The following is a 14,026-nucleotide window of genomic DNA, read 5'->3' on the forward strand; positions in this document are numbered from 1 at the left end:
CTTTGTGGTAGCTTAGCTTTGTTCGTCCATTGTAAAGGTTCATTTAGCTTCCCAAAGCTAGCAGCTCTAATTGGTTTGCTTCATTATCAGGCTTTTGGGATCATTGTTACTAAGCTGTGTGTCTAATGAGCTATAAGCTAAGCTCTTTAACTGTATTTCAAAAATGATTTAATAAATCAGATTCTGTTTAGAGAATTTGATAAAGCAGATAGAGCACAATAATTTCTTGTCTTCTGCGGTTTTCTATCACATTTAATTCCCCTGCCTGACTTATTTCACGCCCTTCTGTGTATTTGCACTCGAAATAATGCAATAAATGATCAGTTTATTATTAAGGAAGAGTCGGGCACTTTCAGTGAGATTGTAAGGCACTGTCCTTAAAGGGGAACTGCAGTGCTATTTTCATATTTTGGGGTTAGAAAGAATCAACATTGATGAGTGCATTTAAGATCTCTTTATTGGCCAGATACAATTTCTTGTATTAGGAATTGGTCTTTTTGCATACCCCAGCTTGCTCTCCATGAGACACACAGACAGGGAGAGAGAAGCTTGGGGTCAGAGCGCAGGGTCAGCCATTTATACGGCGCCCCTGGAGCAGTTGGGGTTAAGAGCCTTGCTCAGGAGCCCAGTGGAGTAGGATTGCTCTGCCAGCCGCGGGATACAAACTGTCAGCCACAGACGCAGACCCTTAGCTACAGAAGGGGCCAAAGTCAAGTTTTGTATATTATTCCTGGTACACCGCTACAAAGCCACCACACCACCCATTTCAAACCACAATAAAAGTCAAATGTAAACAGTAATGTGTAAAATCTCCAATTTACATAATGAAATAATGAAATTTCCAGGTATGCACACATTTCCAGGTCTGCAATTCAGAATGAAGAAACAAAATGTCCGATGTGTGCGGCCCTATGATATTGTAAATAAGCAGGCAGGTGAATACTTCTCTTTTAATCCAATAAAACAATTACTCTCGATATTGAGACGGTTTTGCCCACAAATACTACTTGTTAACTTTGCATGCAGATCACGTTGGAACATTTCTGTGGTGAAACATCTGCTACACAGCCTGTACTTATTCACACTTACATCACTTTTACATTAGTGACTAGTGAGCAGGAAGGGCCGAATAATGTAGCAATTCGTGGGAACTCGAATGTAAGTTTGTGATAACATGACGACTTACAGTACTTTCGCAAAGTTCACAATTTTGTGCTCAATTTGAAATTTGACATTTATTTTTTTCATTTTACAATTTTACAAAGGTCGTTTCTTTCACATGACCTTTAATGACCGCAGTTGGGCTTCCGAAAATGACAACTAGCTTGTGCGATATTCCAGAATTAAATGAAAGATACCACTGAGCAAGATGTGTTTTCTTTGGATCAGTACTGTTCACAAGGAATGAGGACATATCTGAATTCAAAACGCTTTTAGAATGGCACACGAATGGAACTTGAAATTAAAGTTTGGAATGAAAATAAGTTATGCACTGAGGGTTATGTTTGCATAATGTTGTACTGTTTGCTTTATGTGCTAAGTGACCATTTCTGTCCGCTTAACTATGGCCAAGCTGCGATTGCACTTGGGGTTTTTTGTGAGGGACTAAGATTTGCTGAGATGTCTCAGTGCCTAGGCTTTGTGCTTCTGAGAAAGCCTGTATTATAGTCCTGTCCTGCCCTGTGCTGGTGACCATGGTGTATCATTATTAAACTCCAGCAGAGTAGGAATACATGCCTTACTATGGCCACTTGTGTCCTTGGCCATCCTTGACTGAAGTCTCCAATTGCACGGGGAACAGGATGGCTCAGGTACTAATAATAACTCATCGCCAGTCTCATGTGAATAATGCTTTTTAACCCCCCTTCGACTCTGTGAGTGTTACTGAGCTCCATCCTTTCATTTTCGAAGCACTTTATCCAAGACAGGGTCTGGGCGAGCCTGAGTCTATCCCAGCAAGCACTGGGTGCAAGACGAGACACCCTGGACGGGATGCCAGTCCATCTCGGGGCACACACTGACACGGACACAAACACGTTCACACCAAGGCCGGTTTTCCCAAAAGCCATTTAACCTTCTAGTGCGTCTTTGGACTGCGGGTGCAAACTGGAGCACTCAAACACAGGGAGAACATACAAACTCCACACAGACAGCACCCCAGTCCCAAGCCCCCAACGCTGCAAGGTAGTAATGCTGACCACTGAGCCACCAACCCATGTTACTGATCTCTGTTCTATGAATTTCAATATTTATACCCTGTAATCTATTACTGATTAAAAATGAATTGATTCTGTGTTCTTAAGGTTTGTAACATTAACTGAATACCCTGCGTTTTTGGAGTGGAATCTGAGCAGAAACCATGTGCCCTGGGCTGTGCTGTTCCTGAAAAAATATTAACAGCTTAACTGATTGTGGCAAAATATAAGCAATATAGGATTTCTGAAATAGGAAGGGATTTACAGAGGATTTTTTACATTTTTATCACTTTTAAAAGATTTTGGGTTGCTTTTCTGATTTTTCTTTGCTAAAAAAGCCATCTTTGTACTGGTATTATACTTAATGTGCTTATTTTGAAAGAAACATTCAGTTCAAACTGTAGGTATTAACCCCTGAGAAAAATGGTCTAACTCAACCACCAATAACATTACCACCAAAAATAGTAAAAGTAAAGTTTTAGGAGCATGTCCTAAGAAAACATACCATGATAAATTAAAAGACAATTATTTTACATTATTCAAAAGTACAATTGCAGTGGGGGTAATTAGTTGTCCCATGAACCACTGCTCAAATTTAGTTTGATTTTGTTTGGCTCTTTTTCACTCTCTAATCACAGAAACACTCTACTTGAGCCAATTCAGTTACGTAACCTAAAAACAGAACAGTTTGTTTAAAATATTTTTCTAACACCAGTAATGCAGGTGATCTGTCACAGCACTTTTTTGGGCATGAATTCAACATGAATTCTGCTTCTGCATGACACTCGCTCATCAATCTGCACAAACACAATCCCTTTTACTCTGAGAAACTGGGGTAGTCATGCTAGAACATTAAATGCAGTCTTCAAACAAACAAAAAAATCAAATTATTTGGTCACAGGACTTGGATTGAAATATTGAGTTATCTTAAAAACGAAAAAACAACACGTCAAACTCAATTTTGCTGTTGCGTGAACATTTTTGGCACATATTCATCAAAGCCTCTACAGTACTTCGTTTGCATCCTTAGATAATCTCCCACAGTTTTATTTTTGCCTTCGTGCTGCGTAGTTGCTTTTTAAATGCTGTGTGACATGCAAAGCCTGATCCTACTTATAAAACTCAAAAGAAAGGCAGTTACATTTCAAATACTTTGAAAACAAAAACTGTTGGCTTGGCAATTCATCTGTAAATGTTATTCAGTAGACTAGATGTAATTTAGTGAGAGAGGGGGTCGAGTGACCCAGGGAGGAAGAGAAGGAACGATGAAGAGATCTAGAAAAAGATTTGGTGGTGGGTCGCAGCAGATGTAGTTTGAAGTAGGTGGGTGTAGTCTGAAGTAGTTCGGGTGTGTTAGCAATCACTTACAACATCTTTCACACACCCCCGAAGAAGAATAATAATTAATAATAGCTTACACTTATATAGCGCTTTTCTGGACACTCCACTCAAAGAAAGCGCTTCACAGGTAATGGGGACTCCCCTCCACCATCACCAGTGTGCAGCCCCACCTGGATGATGCGACGGCAGCCATAGTGCGCCAGTACACTCCCCACACACCAGCTCTCAGTGGGGAGGAGAGCAGAGGAAGAAGGCTCCACAGCTGAAACATTGTGTTTTCTACCTTCTCTGTTCAACATGGAATAAACCTACTGTATGACTTGTTCCCTTGCAGCCTCTGCATGCTGACGCAGCTCCCCGCCTGAACTAGATGTCATTTAGCCTAGAATGTCATGGCCGCGAGGAAATGAGCGCCTCTTGTTTCAGACCCTAACAGCGTCTTTTTAAACTGAATAGCATTTCTGATAAAGCCAGGTTACAGTGGCCTGAACTGGTTCAAAACTGCACTGATAGATTGGATCGGACTATAAAATGATTAAACAAATTGTAAAGGTTTTCATCCATGTTTGAAATGGTGTTCCAGATCTGTTTTGTAAATGCAGTCAGGAGTAAGGACCTATGCACGGTGTGCATTCCCTGGGAAGGCATCCTGTTAATGCGGTAGGTGCCACTTGTCTTAGTAGACCAGGATTCCCCTGCCCCCGTGCCCCAGTATGATGACCGCGGAAGCTCTTTTGAAGTTGGCAGCCCTACAAACACCACCAACAGTGAAGAGCACTGTGTTTCTTTCTGCTCCATTTGTGCTGTAGAAGTTGACGTGTGCTGGTCTGTGCCGTTGAAAGTAGCATCTGAGCTGCCCACCCTCCTGAGGTATAGCCCCTTCTTTTTTCGGGGAGTCGCCTAACTCATGGCACTTTTCAAAAGAGTAGGGGGACGTCCTGGTCTCCCGACAGCCTACCACTTGAGAGCTGCTCAGTCTCGCCTTCATGCAGCTTTCCCCCGGTGCGCAGTCAGTGAAGGAGGTTTTCGCTTCACCTGGTCAGGCGTGAAGTGGGGCTGCTGGTCCATAACGTCTGCTGCACGTCACCCAGGTGGGGTGTGCACCTGGGTGATGGATGAAGTGGTTCCTCAAGAACCAAGAGGAGTTAGTGGTGTTACCCTGGTGTCCTGGCCCAACTTCCCCCTGGCCTTTACCAATCATGGCCTCCTAATAATCCCCATCCATGAACTGGCTTCATCACTCTGCTCTCCTCCCCTGGTGTGTGGTGAGAGTACTCGCGCACTATGGCTGCCGTCGCATCATCCAGGTGGGGCTGCACACTGGTGGTGGTGGAGGGGATCCCCATTACCTGTAAAGCACTATGAGTGGAGTGTCCAGAAAAGCGCTATATAATTTTAAGCAGTTATTGTTGTTATTATGAGGTTGTGCTTTGGGATCCACTAGTGAATAGCACAGTGTAAATGCAGGGAATTATTCTTCTGCAGTGCTGCATGTTTATCGATCTCTAAACTCAGAAAATGCAGCTTTTTTTTTTTTTTTTTAAAGAGCGTTTTCTGTTTCTGAATCGTGGTTCTCAGCCTTGCCGGTCCTTTGTTTCCTTCTTGTCCAGACATAGCCAACGGCTCCAGCTCGGGGGGATACCGCCCGCCCCCCAGGACGAAGGAAGTCCTCATCAACGGACAGACGGTCAAGCTCAAGTACTGCTTCACCTGCAAGATCTTCAGACCACCTCGTGCCTCTCACTGCAGCCTTTGTGACAACTGCGTTGGTGAGTACGTGCCAGGCCTGGTCGCTCTGGAGTCCCGGCTCTCTCCGGCGCCAGTATCTGACAGGCCGGCAGCACGCGATCTCCCAGGGGGCAGCCCGGCCGTCTGACCGTGCCTTCTGCAGTGGATAAATGACTCTGTTCATTGCTTCAGTTTGAAGGCGGTGCATAAGATGTACAAACAGTCCTAGTTGGTGATGTAGATGTTACCAGCGGCACTCCTAAAGCCCTCGCACAGAGATGGCGGCTGAAGCTGGCCTCCTAAACTGCACGGCCCGGGCGCACAAAATCGGATTCCCTTGAGGGGAGCAGGAGAGCCATCAGTCGTACTGTACGTCCGGGTGATTTTCTTTTTTCCTTTTCTTTTTGGCCGACGTCCACCGTTCGATTCCGTTACACTTCACAGGTGCTCGTGTGGCCGCGAGGTGGTGCCTTACAGGTTTCTTTTAACACCCAGACGTCCATCTGGCACCGAGGGGAGGTGTGCCAGGAGGACCGCTCCGCCTGAGAAGAAAAAATAAAACATACCTTGACAAGAAATCAGAAGAGCAGTTTTCCGTACAGTATTCACTTGCAGCCTTCTTTTAGTTTTGGTAGCAGTCACTGTCCTGAGAACCGAAACAGTCATTGAGTCAGCCCCGCGATGGGCTGGCGCCCCGTCTTGGGTGTGTCTTCCCTTCCTCCCGTTCCTCGCCAGGATAGGCAACAGCTCCCCACAACTCTGAATTTTTTCATCCTATTCTTCTGTATCAAGACAAAGATGAACCAGTGACCTAAGAATGCACTCACACAAGGAAGAGAGTGAAGCATTTGCTGATTGAATGACTAATCTAATCCCTTATCCGTAATCTCTTATTCCTACTGTCACTCGTTAGACGTCTGTCATATTATGCATAGCTTTTCAATGTATACGAAACGTGATTGTGTTAGAGATAAGTCATCTCAGTGTGTCCTAGTCCTTACGAGCTGAGCTTGTACTAATGGTGGTTTTAAATGCTTCTTTCTTTCAATCTTTTGTACCTCTCAAACCTCACTGTAATTGTAGGTGTTTTAAGCAGAAAGAAAACAGTCACATTATCACTGCAAATGTTTATAATATTTTATATTTATATATTATAATAGTCACAATTTGCTAAATTTGTGGTTCACTGTTCTATTATGGATTTTTTACTTTATTCTGTTTTTTTGGCATATATACATCTCCCACCCTAATTACAGACCGATTTGTTTTTCAAAGTAATTTCAGAAGCCTATGTAAAGCTTGGATGCACACAAGAGATATTGTTTGTAGCATTGCTTTAACCTCTTAAAAAAGATTGATCTTTGCAAAACTTGCTTACCCTAAACACCTCTGATAAGAGACCATGCTTCTTTCCTCTGTAAGTCTCCAAATTATCTCTTTATGCCTAAAACAAATATTTTTCTGAAAGTTTCGTGAATTGTTGAAAAATCTGCTTGCACAGTGTGTTCTTTGTGAAAAGCGATCTCGCAGTTACAGCCCTGAGGCACAACAGGGCCATCAGTTCATTAGATCACGCATGTATAGCCCTTTTTTTCCCTTGTCGTACGCCACTTCCCAGAATCACAAGATAACAGGACTCATTACTTTATTGCCAGCGTTTGCAAGTGCTGTGCAGATGAAGCTGGCAGTTCGGCAAGCATGTATTTTTGTAACCCTCATTCCTGCTGCAGTGTGCCAGGTTATACAGTGTCCTGGCTTGATGGTGTGGAGTAAATCTGCTGTGAGCTGAGCCTTTTTCATCACACACCCCCCCCAAACCAGCTGCAGTCTTGTGTGGTTTTAACACGGGATGCTCTGAACAGAAGTTGTTTTGAGCTGATTATCCCAGGAAGGAGGGTCAAGTCTCACTACAAACATGCTTGTAAAAGGGGGTGAACTATTTTTCCCTGTTGGAATTTCCCCTCATGTTTTCAAGCACTGATGTACCTGACATGAAATTCTTCATTTCATCATGAGCTGATTTTTTCAGTTCTGGTTCAGCGGAAGTGCATGTTTGAATCCAGTGACAAAAGTGTATCTGTGCCTTCTTTTTTTTTCCAGTCGAGAGAAAGGGAAGTGTATTATGTTAATGCATAAAAAATAGATTCCTGCCATAAAGACATCAATCGGTTTTATCAGATTATTCAGCGGTTTGTGTGCGATTGCTTCTCTGAAGTGAGAAGTGGCCAGGACAAAAACAGATAGTATCACACACTTACAAGCAAAATGCCAGTGTACCTTAGATTGTTAGTCTGAAGCACAGATCTGTGAATGAACAGCTTTTTTGAAGAGCAGAGCTGTGTCAGAAGGGAGGGATTGAGGCTCTGGGGATTCAGAGCATGTTAAGGTGTATTTTTGGAGTCTGAACCACAGGACTGGGATGGTGAGGGGTGGAAGTGTTTGAGTCATGCACACAGGATCCTGGGACTCTACTACTCATGTTGGGGGCAAACTGTTTCTTTAACGGATCAAGAGTCCACAACAGGAGAGAGGCCTTGGCTAGACCTCTTGACTTGTTTTTGCAGGGTCTTCCTTTACAGTAATGTGTTAAAAGTTACAATAAAAGAACGAGTTGCGTTATCTTCTGATGTGTATTTCTGTGTATATGTGTTCTGCAGGACCTAGATCTAAAACATGTGCAGAGGGTATGTGCTGTAAAGAAGCTGGTGTGTACCCTTACTGTTTTTTTTCCCCCCGCAAAGTAATATGATTATGATACTTTGCCATTGTTAGTGTTGCTTGATTAGAATGGTAGAGGAAAATTCTTCCGTGCAGCAGGTAGCCTTTTAGACTCGCAATTCCTTGTCCAAAGAACCCACACCACTGTACATGTAGGAAGAAAGCTTCTTCGCCCACCACTGAAACATAGTCCGACCCTCCAGCAGCTCCGCTGCACCGAGGACGAAAGGAAAGACGAGAAGAATCTTTATTGTGTGGGTTTTTTGTGCGCCAATTTTCTGATTTTATGTTTGTGTGGTCTGAAGAACATTCGTGGCACCGCACAAGTTGACGATCTTATATTTTAAAATGAGGTATTCTTCCTTTTTATCTTTCCACCTCTGTTTCTTGGTTTCACAAGCCCTTCCACTAGAAACGAGGGACTTTTACTTTGGGCTTACAGCTGTTTTGGGAAAAAGAATGCAGGGCAGAATTGTTTGAGGCTGCAGTTTTTATTGCTTGACTGTCTTGGTTTGATACACCCTGAAAGGTTCATGCCTTTTGATAAGCAAATTTATTTTAGGAAACGTGATATGAAGTAATTTCCCAGCTGAAAGATGTTTAAGAGGTTCAGTGGCCTTACTAAATGCATCTGATCATTGGAGAACTTCAAATTTCTGCCCATTAGGCTGTGATCAATAAAGGTGTCTATTCTTACAATCTCATAAATCAAAATTGGACAAAAATAGCCTCCATCAGTATGTTCTAAAAAGAGCAATGTCCGTTAGACCTTCTGTGCCTCGTAGTGTTGAAAGGAAGATGTCATATCTAGCGTTCCGGTGGTGGTAATATGGAAACTATAGATGTAAAACTAAGATATGATGCAAGAGCTTATGTCACTTCCCAATTAGCCTGTAAATGTAAGTTAATTTCACTTTCAGGAATATTTCTTCTCGCACCAATATAACTAGAGGCTAGTATTGACCTCTACTTATTGTCATTAGACACACTGGGTGAACATAAGGTCAGTAATTGGTTAAGTGATGAATGGTTAGAGGACACATTTGTGTGAATAAAGGAATGTTTGGTATGTAAAGGGCTTCACGGCTTTAGATGGTGGTTGGGTTTTAGAGCAGCAAAATCTTGTGTGTAACCCGGGAGTTATTTCTGTAGTAAAGCCTCCAGGACAAACCAGTATTGTTCAGACCCCTCAGACCACCTTGTTTAGATTAAAGGATGTTCGATTTCCTTAGAACTCCGGGAGTGCAGCAGTCCAGAACAGTCACAATTACCCAGTCAGTACTTAATCATTAGTTAACACTATGGAGATCGAGTGAGCATAAGGATTAAAACTGAGCTACTACAGTGCCATAAAAGCATGATACAAAAAATATCATTTTGGGGAACTTGTTTTTTCAGCTTTTAAGTCTCCACCGTGTCTCCACCTGCAAAACAAACAAATAAAGAATTACAAAAAACATTTGATTCTGGTGAAAGAGCAGAAATCTTACTTTAGGATAAGTTGGTTATCTTGTAATAGTGAATCACAGTGTTTATACTGATAAGTTCCTTACGAAGTTAACAGGTCTGCAGACGACATCTTGGCTTTTTTTTCTGCAGTGTGTTCTAAAGAACTGGGTCCAATGTGGACCTGCAACGTATGTGACCCACCCTCCAGTAAGAAGACAGTTCAGATTTGACCTGCCCTTATTCTCCTCAATGTACTGTTCTTCCAAGACCAGCAGTTTATTCACAGGAGAAGCGCGCACATTTTAAATGTAACAATTAAAAATTGTTCTTACTACCGCCACTAGTAGCAGTGATGTACTTGCCTACTAGTAAATGTCCTTACTACTACTTTACTGCCGGTCTGAGAAAAGCACACTGGGCGTCAGGCTGAGGAAGGAACTTGCTCGGTTCGAGTGCCTGTCCAGTTGCCCTCATCGCCGCCCTGTGTCTGTGTGGAGAAACAGCGGCATCGCAGCAGCTGTTGACGTCTCTTCAGCCAAGGAGCGGTCCTCCCAGTTTTCCTCTCTGCTTTGTCTTCCCAGTCAGTATTCTCAGTGGTGACGACGCGGTTCCAGCAATTCGCCTGCATCTCGACAGGAAGCTGGGAAGTTGTTCTTCTTAGGGTTCAGCTCGTCTTCAGTGCCACAGGGTCCCTGCTGTAAATCTAGTGCATCTTACAATCTGCCTCTGATTTTTTGGGGGGTTTGGTTTCTTAGGAGGTGAAGGGCAGATGGCTACATCATTGGTTTTCTTTTTAAGGGGGCTTTGATAAGATCCTGTTTTGTTGCATTTTAAATTGTTTAGAATTTCGAATGTCATGCAACATCACAAGTAGTGTAAAATTATACGAGTGTATTCTAACGCCCTCAGATACCAAGAGCGTGGAACTGTTTCATTCATTTTATGTCGTGTGGCTCGTGCTGCTCCTGTGTCCCTGTGACGGGATGTTTTGGATGCCGTCAGGTTAGGTCATGTTTTGGAAACCTGAACAGTAGTTTCCACTGCGAGGCAGGACTGCAAAAGCTGAGTCAGTCGATAGTCTTCATCTGTAACCGTTTGCTTTGAAGTTGCCCTTTTCGGTCTCGAATCCGAGTCGTGCCAATTCACAAACCCCTCTGCCTTCCTCTCAGATTTGTCATTTCCTTCACCTGGAATTGCCCAGGAGCCCTGAGTCACAAAGCGATCGTGTTTTTTTTTTATGGGTGTTTATCGTTGCTCTCCGTCTCTCTTCTCGTTTGCAGAGCGATTTGATCACCACTGCCCGTGGGTGGGGAACTGCGTGGGGAAGAGGAACTACAGATTCTTCTACATGTTTATTCTGTCACTGTCTTTCCTGACAATCTTTATATTTGCCTTCGTGATCACCCACGTCATCCTGCGTAAGTACAGGCACATAAAGACCTAAATCGCTCAGTTTTTTAGCCTTGTACAAACATGCATGCTGTACTCAAGAGAATCTGTGTTCTTTTAGAATGCATGATAAAATGTTATAGCTAAATAAAGACCAATCAGTCCAGCTAGCTCATTGGATAGTTGGTAGCTGCATGACGTAAGGATCTCCTTCAGATGAGTCTTGAAAGTAGGTGTAGCGTGTTCCAGACGGCCTTTCCACTGTTCTCATTTTTACTTGCACTTACCTGCAGTTTCCTTTTGTGTCCTGTGGTTTAGGTTTGACTATTCTGAAGTTGTTAATTGGGTTGGTTTTGTCAGGGTTAAACGTTTCGAGGGTTTTGGCTACTTATATCAGGTCCACTTGCACACTTCTCTAAGTCATCGTCATCGTTCTCTCCTGTTCAAAGCCTCTTGACCTCACAGAGCTGATTTTAGCAGTACTGAAAGAAAAGTGCTTCCTGTGGTTTTTTGGTGAGCATAATGCAAAGTCTGTGAGTAGAAATCCTCAAAGAAAATGTTTTGTGACTTTCTGATTTGTTGGAATATTTTTTGCACTGCTTTTTTAAATTAAATAAACAAACCTTTTCTCTTAACATCCCTTAAGCTCCAGCTTGTGACTGGTCAACAATATATAATATTTGCTTATCCAGCATTCATTTTTTTCAGCACACATCACAGATCTATTTTTGAACTCTGATTAAAATTGATTTTATGAGGGCACTTATGAAATGCTTATAGGGTCTGTTTTTTTTTCACAGATGAAGATTAGCTGTACTTCCAGACTTGATGACCTGACATATTGCTAGGTAGTCCACAAATAGTGCTTGGCTTGAACTCTGAGAACGCTGGATGAAGTTTAATTTCATCTGTTGAGAAAATATTTAACCTATTCACCCACAAACGCTGACCTAGTTAATTGTCATTCCCAAGTGGCAGTTACTGGGAATACTTCATTTCACAAGTAGAGGATGTTAGTGATCCGTAATAAGCTGTTACTTTGAACAGTCGAGGGAAAACAACTCGCATTCTTAGACCGTCAAAGAGAAATAACTTTTTCAATCCCTGTACTGTAGATGTTTTTTAGACAATTTCCTTTTTAGAAACGCAGTCTTTATCGCAGTATTCAGAGGACAGGCAGGATTTGGTGAGTTTTCAAGCCAAAAACAAGATCACCGAAGTGATTGGTTGGACAGTTCATTGAACCTGGGATCATTCGCCTGTCAGCATCGCATGCCTCCCCATCTCTCACGGTGGTCATTATGTTACGAGCAGTCAAATATTATTTCAGTGTTTAGTTTCGTGCTAGAATGCATCCCGCTAGTATGCCGGTATGAGCAGAAAATGGCAGAGAAAACGATCTCAATGGAAATTGTGCTCTCCGCATTATTTTCGGCTTCACGTTCTCGGTACGTAGCTGGCAACGGGCCAGGCAACAGCACTTGTGTTCCCAGCCCTTTGTGGAGAGAGTGGTCGGGTCAGTCCGAGATCTTGCAGCCCCCTTGGATCTGCGCCATCACATTTCAGAACTTGCTGTGCTCTAATATTCGAACGGCGCTCTTCTTTTGATTGGTGCCGCAGTACCTCTGCACCAACGTCGGAACCTCTGCACTCGGCCTGAACGTCAGGCCCGCTGTTTTGCCCGTGCTGTTCTGGACGTGTGCTGGGCTTGTGTGTGCACTAGATGTAAGCAAGCACAAACGGGGGTGGGGGCCGTCACTGTTTACATTTCGGCACATTACATGTGACGGGGACACTATGCTGTAAACAGGCGCCGTCCTTCGGATGAGACGTAAAACCGAGGTCCTGACTCTCTGTGGTCATTAAAAATCCCAGGGCGCTTCTCGAAAAGAGTAGGGGTGTACCCTGGCATCCTGGCCAAATTTCCAATTGGCCCTTACCAATCATGGCCTCCTAATAATCCCCCTCTATGAATTGGCTGCATCACTCTGCTCTCCTCCCCACTGAGAGCTGGTGTGTGGGGAGTGTACTGGTGCACTATGGCTGCTGTCGCATCATCCAGTGGGGCTGCACACTGGTGGTGGTGGAGGGGATCCCCATCACCTGCTTACCATAGAAGTGTAAGCAATTATAATAATTATAATTATTTCCAATAAGTCGTCCTGTTCACTGTGTAGGCTGTGGGGTTCCTGATGTTTGATGTGTGAAGTTTGTAAGGAGGCGTATCATTGTGTAATTTCCTGATCGTAGCACATATTTTTATGATGCCAGGAATGACCATTTTTATTTGAGATTCTGCATGCAGTTCTGTGTCTGGCTGTTATATGCGTGTGTGTGTGTGTTTTTTTTCAGGATCTCACCGGTCAGGATTCCTGAATGCCCTGAAGGACAGTCCTGCAAGATATCCTTTGCCTGTCTGGGTTTCTGTTATAATTGGGGCTGCCGCCTCTGCAGGATTACCTATGATCTTCATTATTAAAACATACAGGCAGGCCAAGCTGCATGTTTGATTTGTATTTCTGTAATGAAGAACATCTGACTTCCCCAAGCTGCTCAGCTGCATCTACCATCTTAATAATGGCAGCTAGAATCCTCCCTGCGCTGGTTTCAGAGTCGGCAGAGCACATGATAATCCGAGTCTTTTTTTTTTTTTTAGAGGAATGTTTTTTTTTTTCGGCACTTGAGTTATGACTGGAGTCTAACTGCTGTTTACATGTCAGTCGCAGACACAAGACATCTCTGTTTTGAGGCTTAAACTATTGTTAGACAGCGCCGCCGGCCTCCCAGAGCCCTCAGTCCTCCGGAGTTTGGCTTCTGTCAAGTCATGTCCTTATGCAGCTGAACAACCGACTAGAGGCGGACTGACGTTAACCTTTGTTTTTCAAACTCCGGTTTGTTTCGCACCTCAAGACGTCTGACATGACCAACCATGCTATTGGCCGGTCAGCATCAATGCTGGTATGTCCCCAGTTCAGCTCAGGCTAACAGGCACCTGCTGTATCGTCCTTTTTAGGTATATTTCTTAAAGGGCATTAAAATACTCATGGCTTTGCTTGCCTTTTTGTTATTGTTATTGAATATACTGACTAGTCATGCTGCATGCCTTATGACATTTTTCCACTGTTTTGTTTGCAGCAAAACCGAAGACAGTGAAAAATGCTGCACGTTTATATACAGTACTTATATTACATGTTGTATTAGTAAGT

The 14,026-nt window shown here is 43.3% G+C and overlaps 1 protein-coding gene across 4 annotated transcripts in view; it reads left to right on the forward strand.

Moving 5' to 3' along the window:
* zdhhc14 (zinc finger DHHC-type palmitoyltransferase 14) overlaps positions 1-14,026 on the forward strand; it is a 96,563-nt gene that overhangs the window by 67,708 nt on the left and 14,829 nt on the right. For all 4 annotated transcript variants that reach the window (XM_069197166.1, XM_069197173.1, XM_069197152.1 and 1 more), the window contains exons 3-5: positions 5,147-5,305; positions 10,712-10,849; positions 13,173-13,221. In XM_069197166.1, coding sequence (XP_069053267.1) covers positions 5,147-5,305; positions 10,712-10,849; positions 13,173-13,221 — 346 coding nt within the window. The remainder of the gene's footprint in view (positions 1-5,146; positions 5,306-10,711; positions 10,850-13,172; positions 13,222-14,026) is intronic.

Source organism: Lepisosteus oculatus, chromosome 2 (genome assembly GCF_040954835.1).
Source record: "Lepisosteus oculatus isolate fLepOcu1 chromosome 2, fLepOcu1.hap2, whole genome shotgun sequence".
NCBI lineage: Eukaryota > Metazoa > Chordata > Actinopteri > Semionotiformes > Lepisosteidae > Lepisosteus > Lepisosteus oculatus.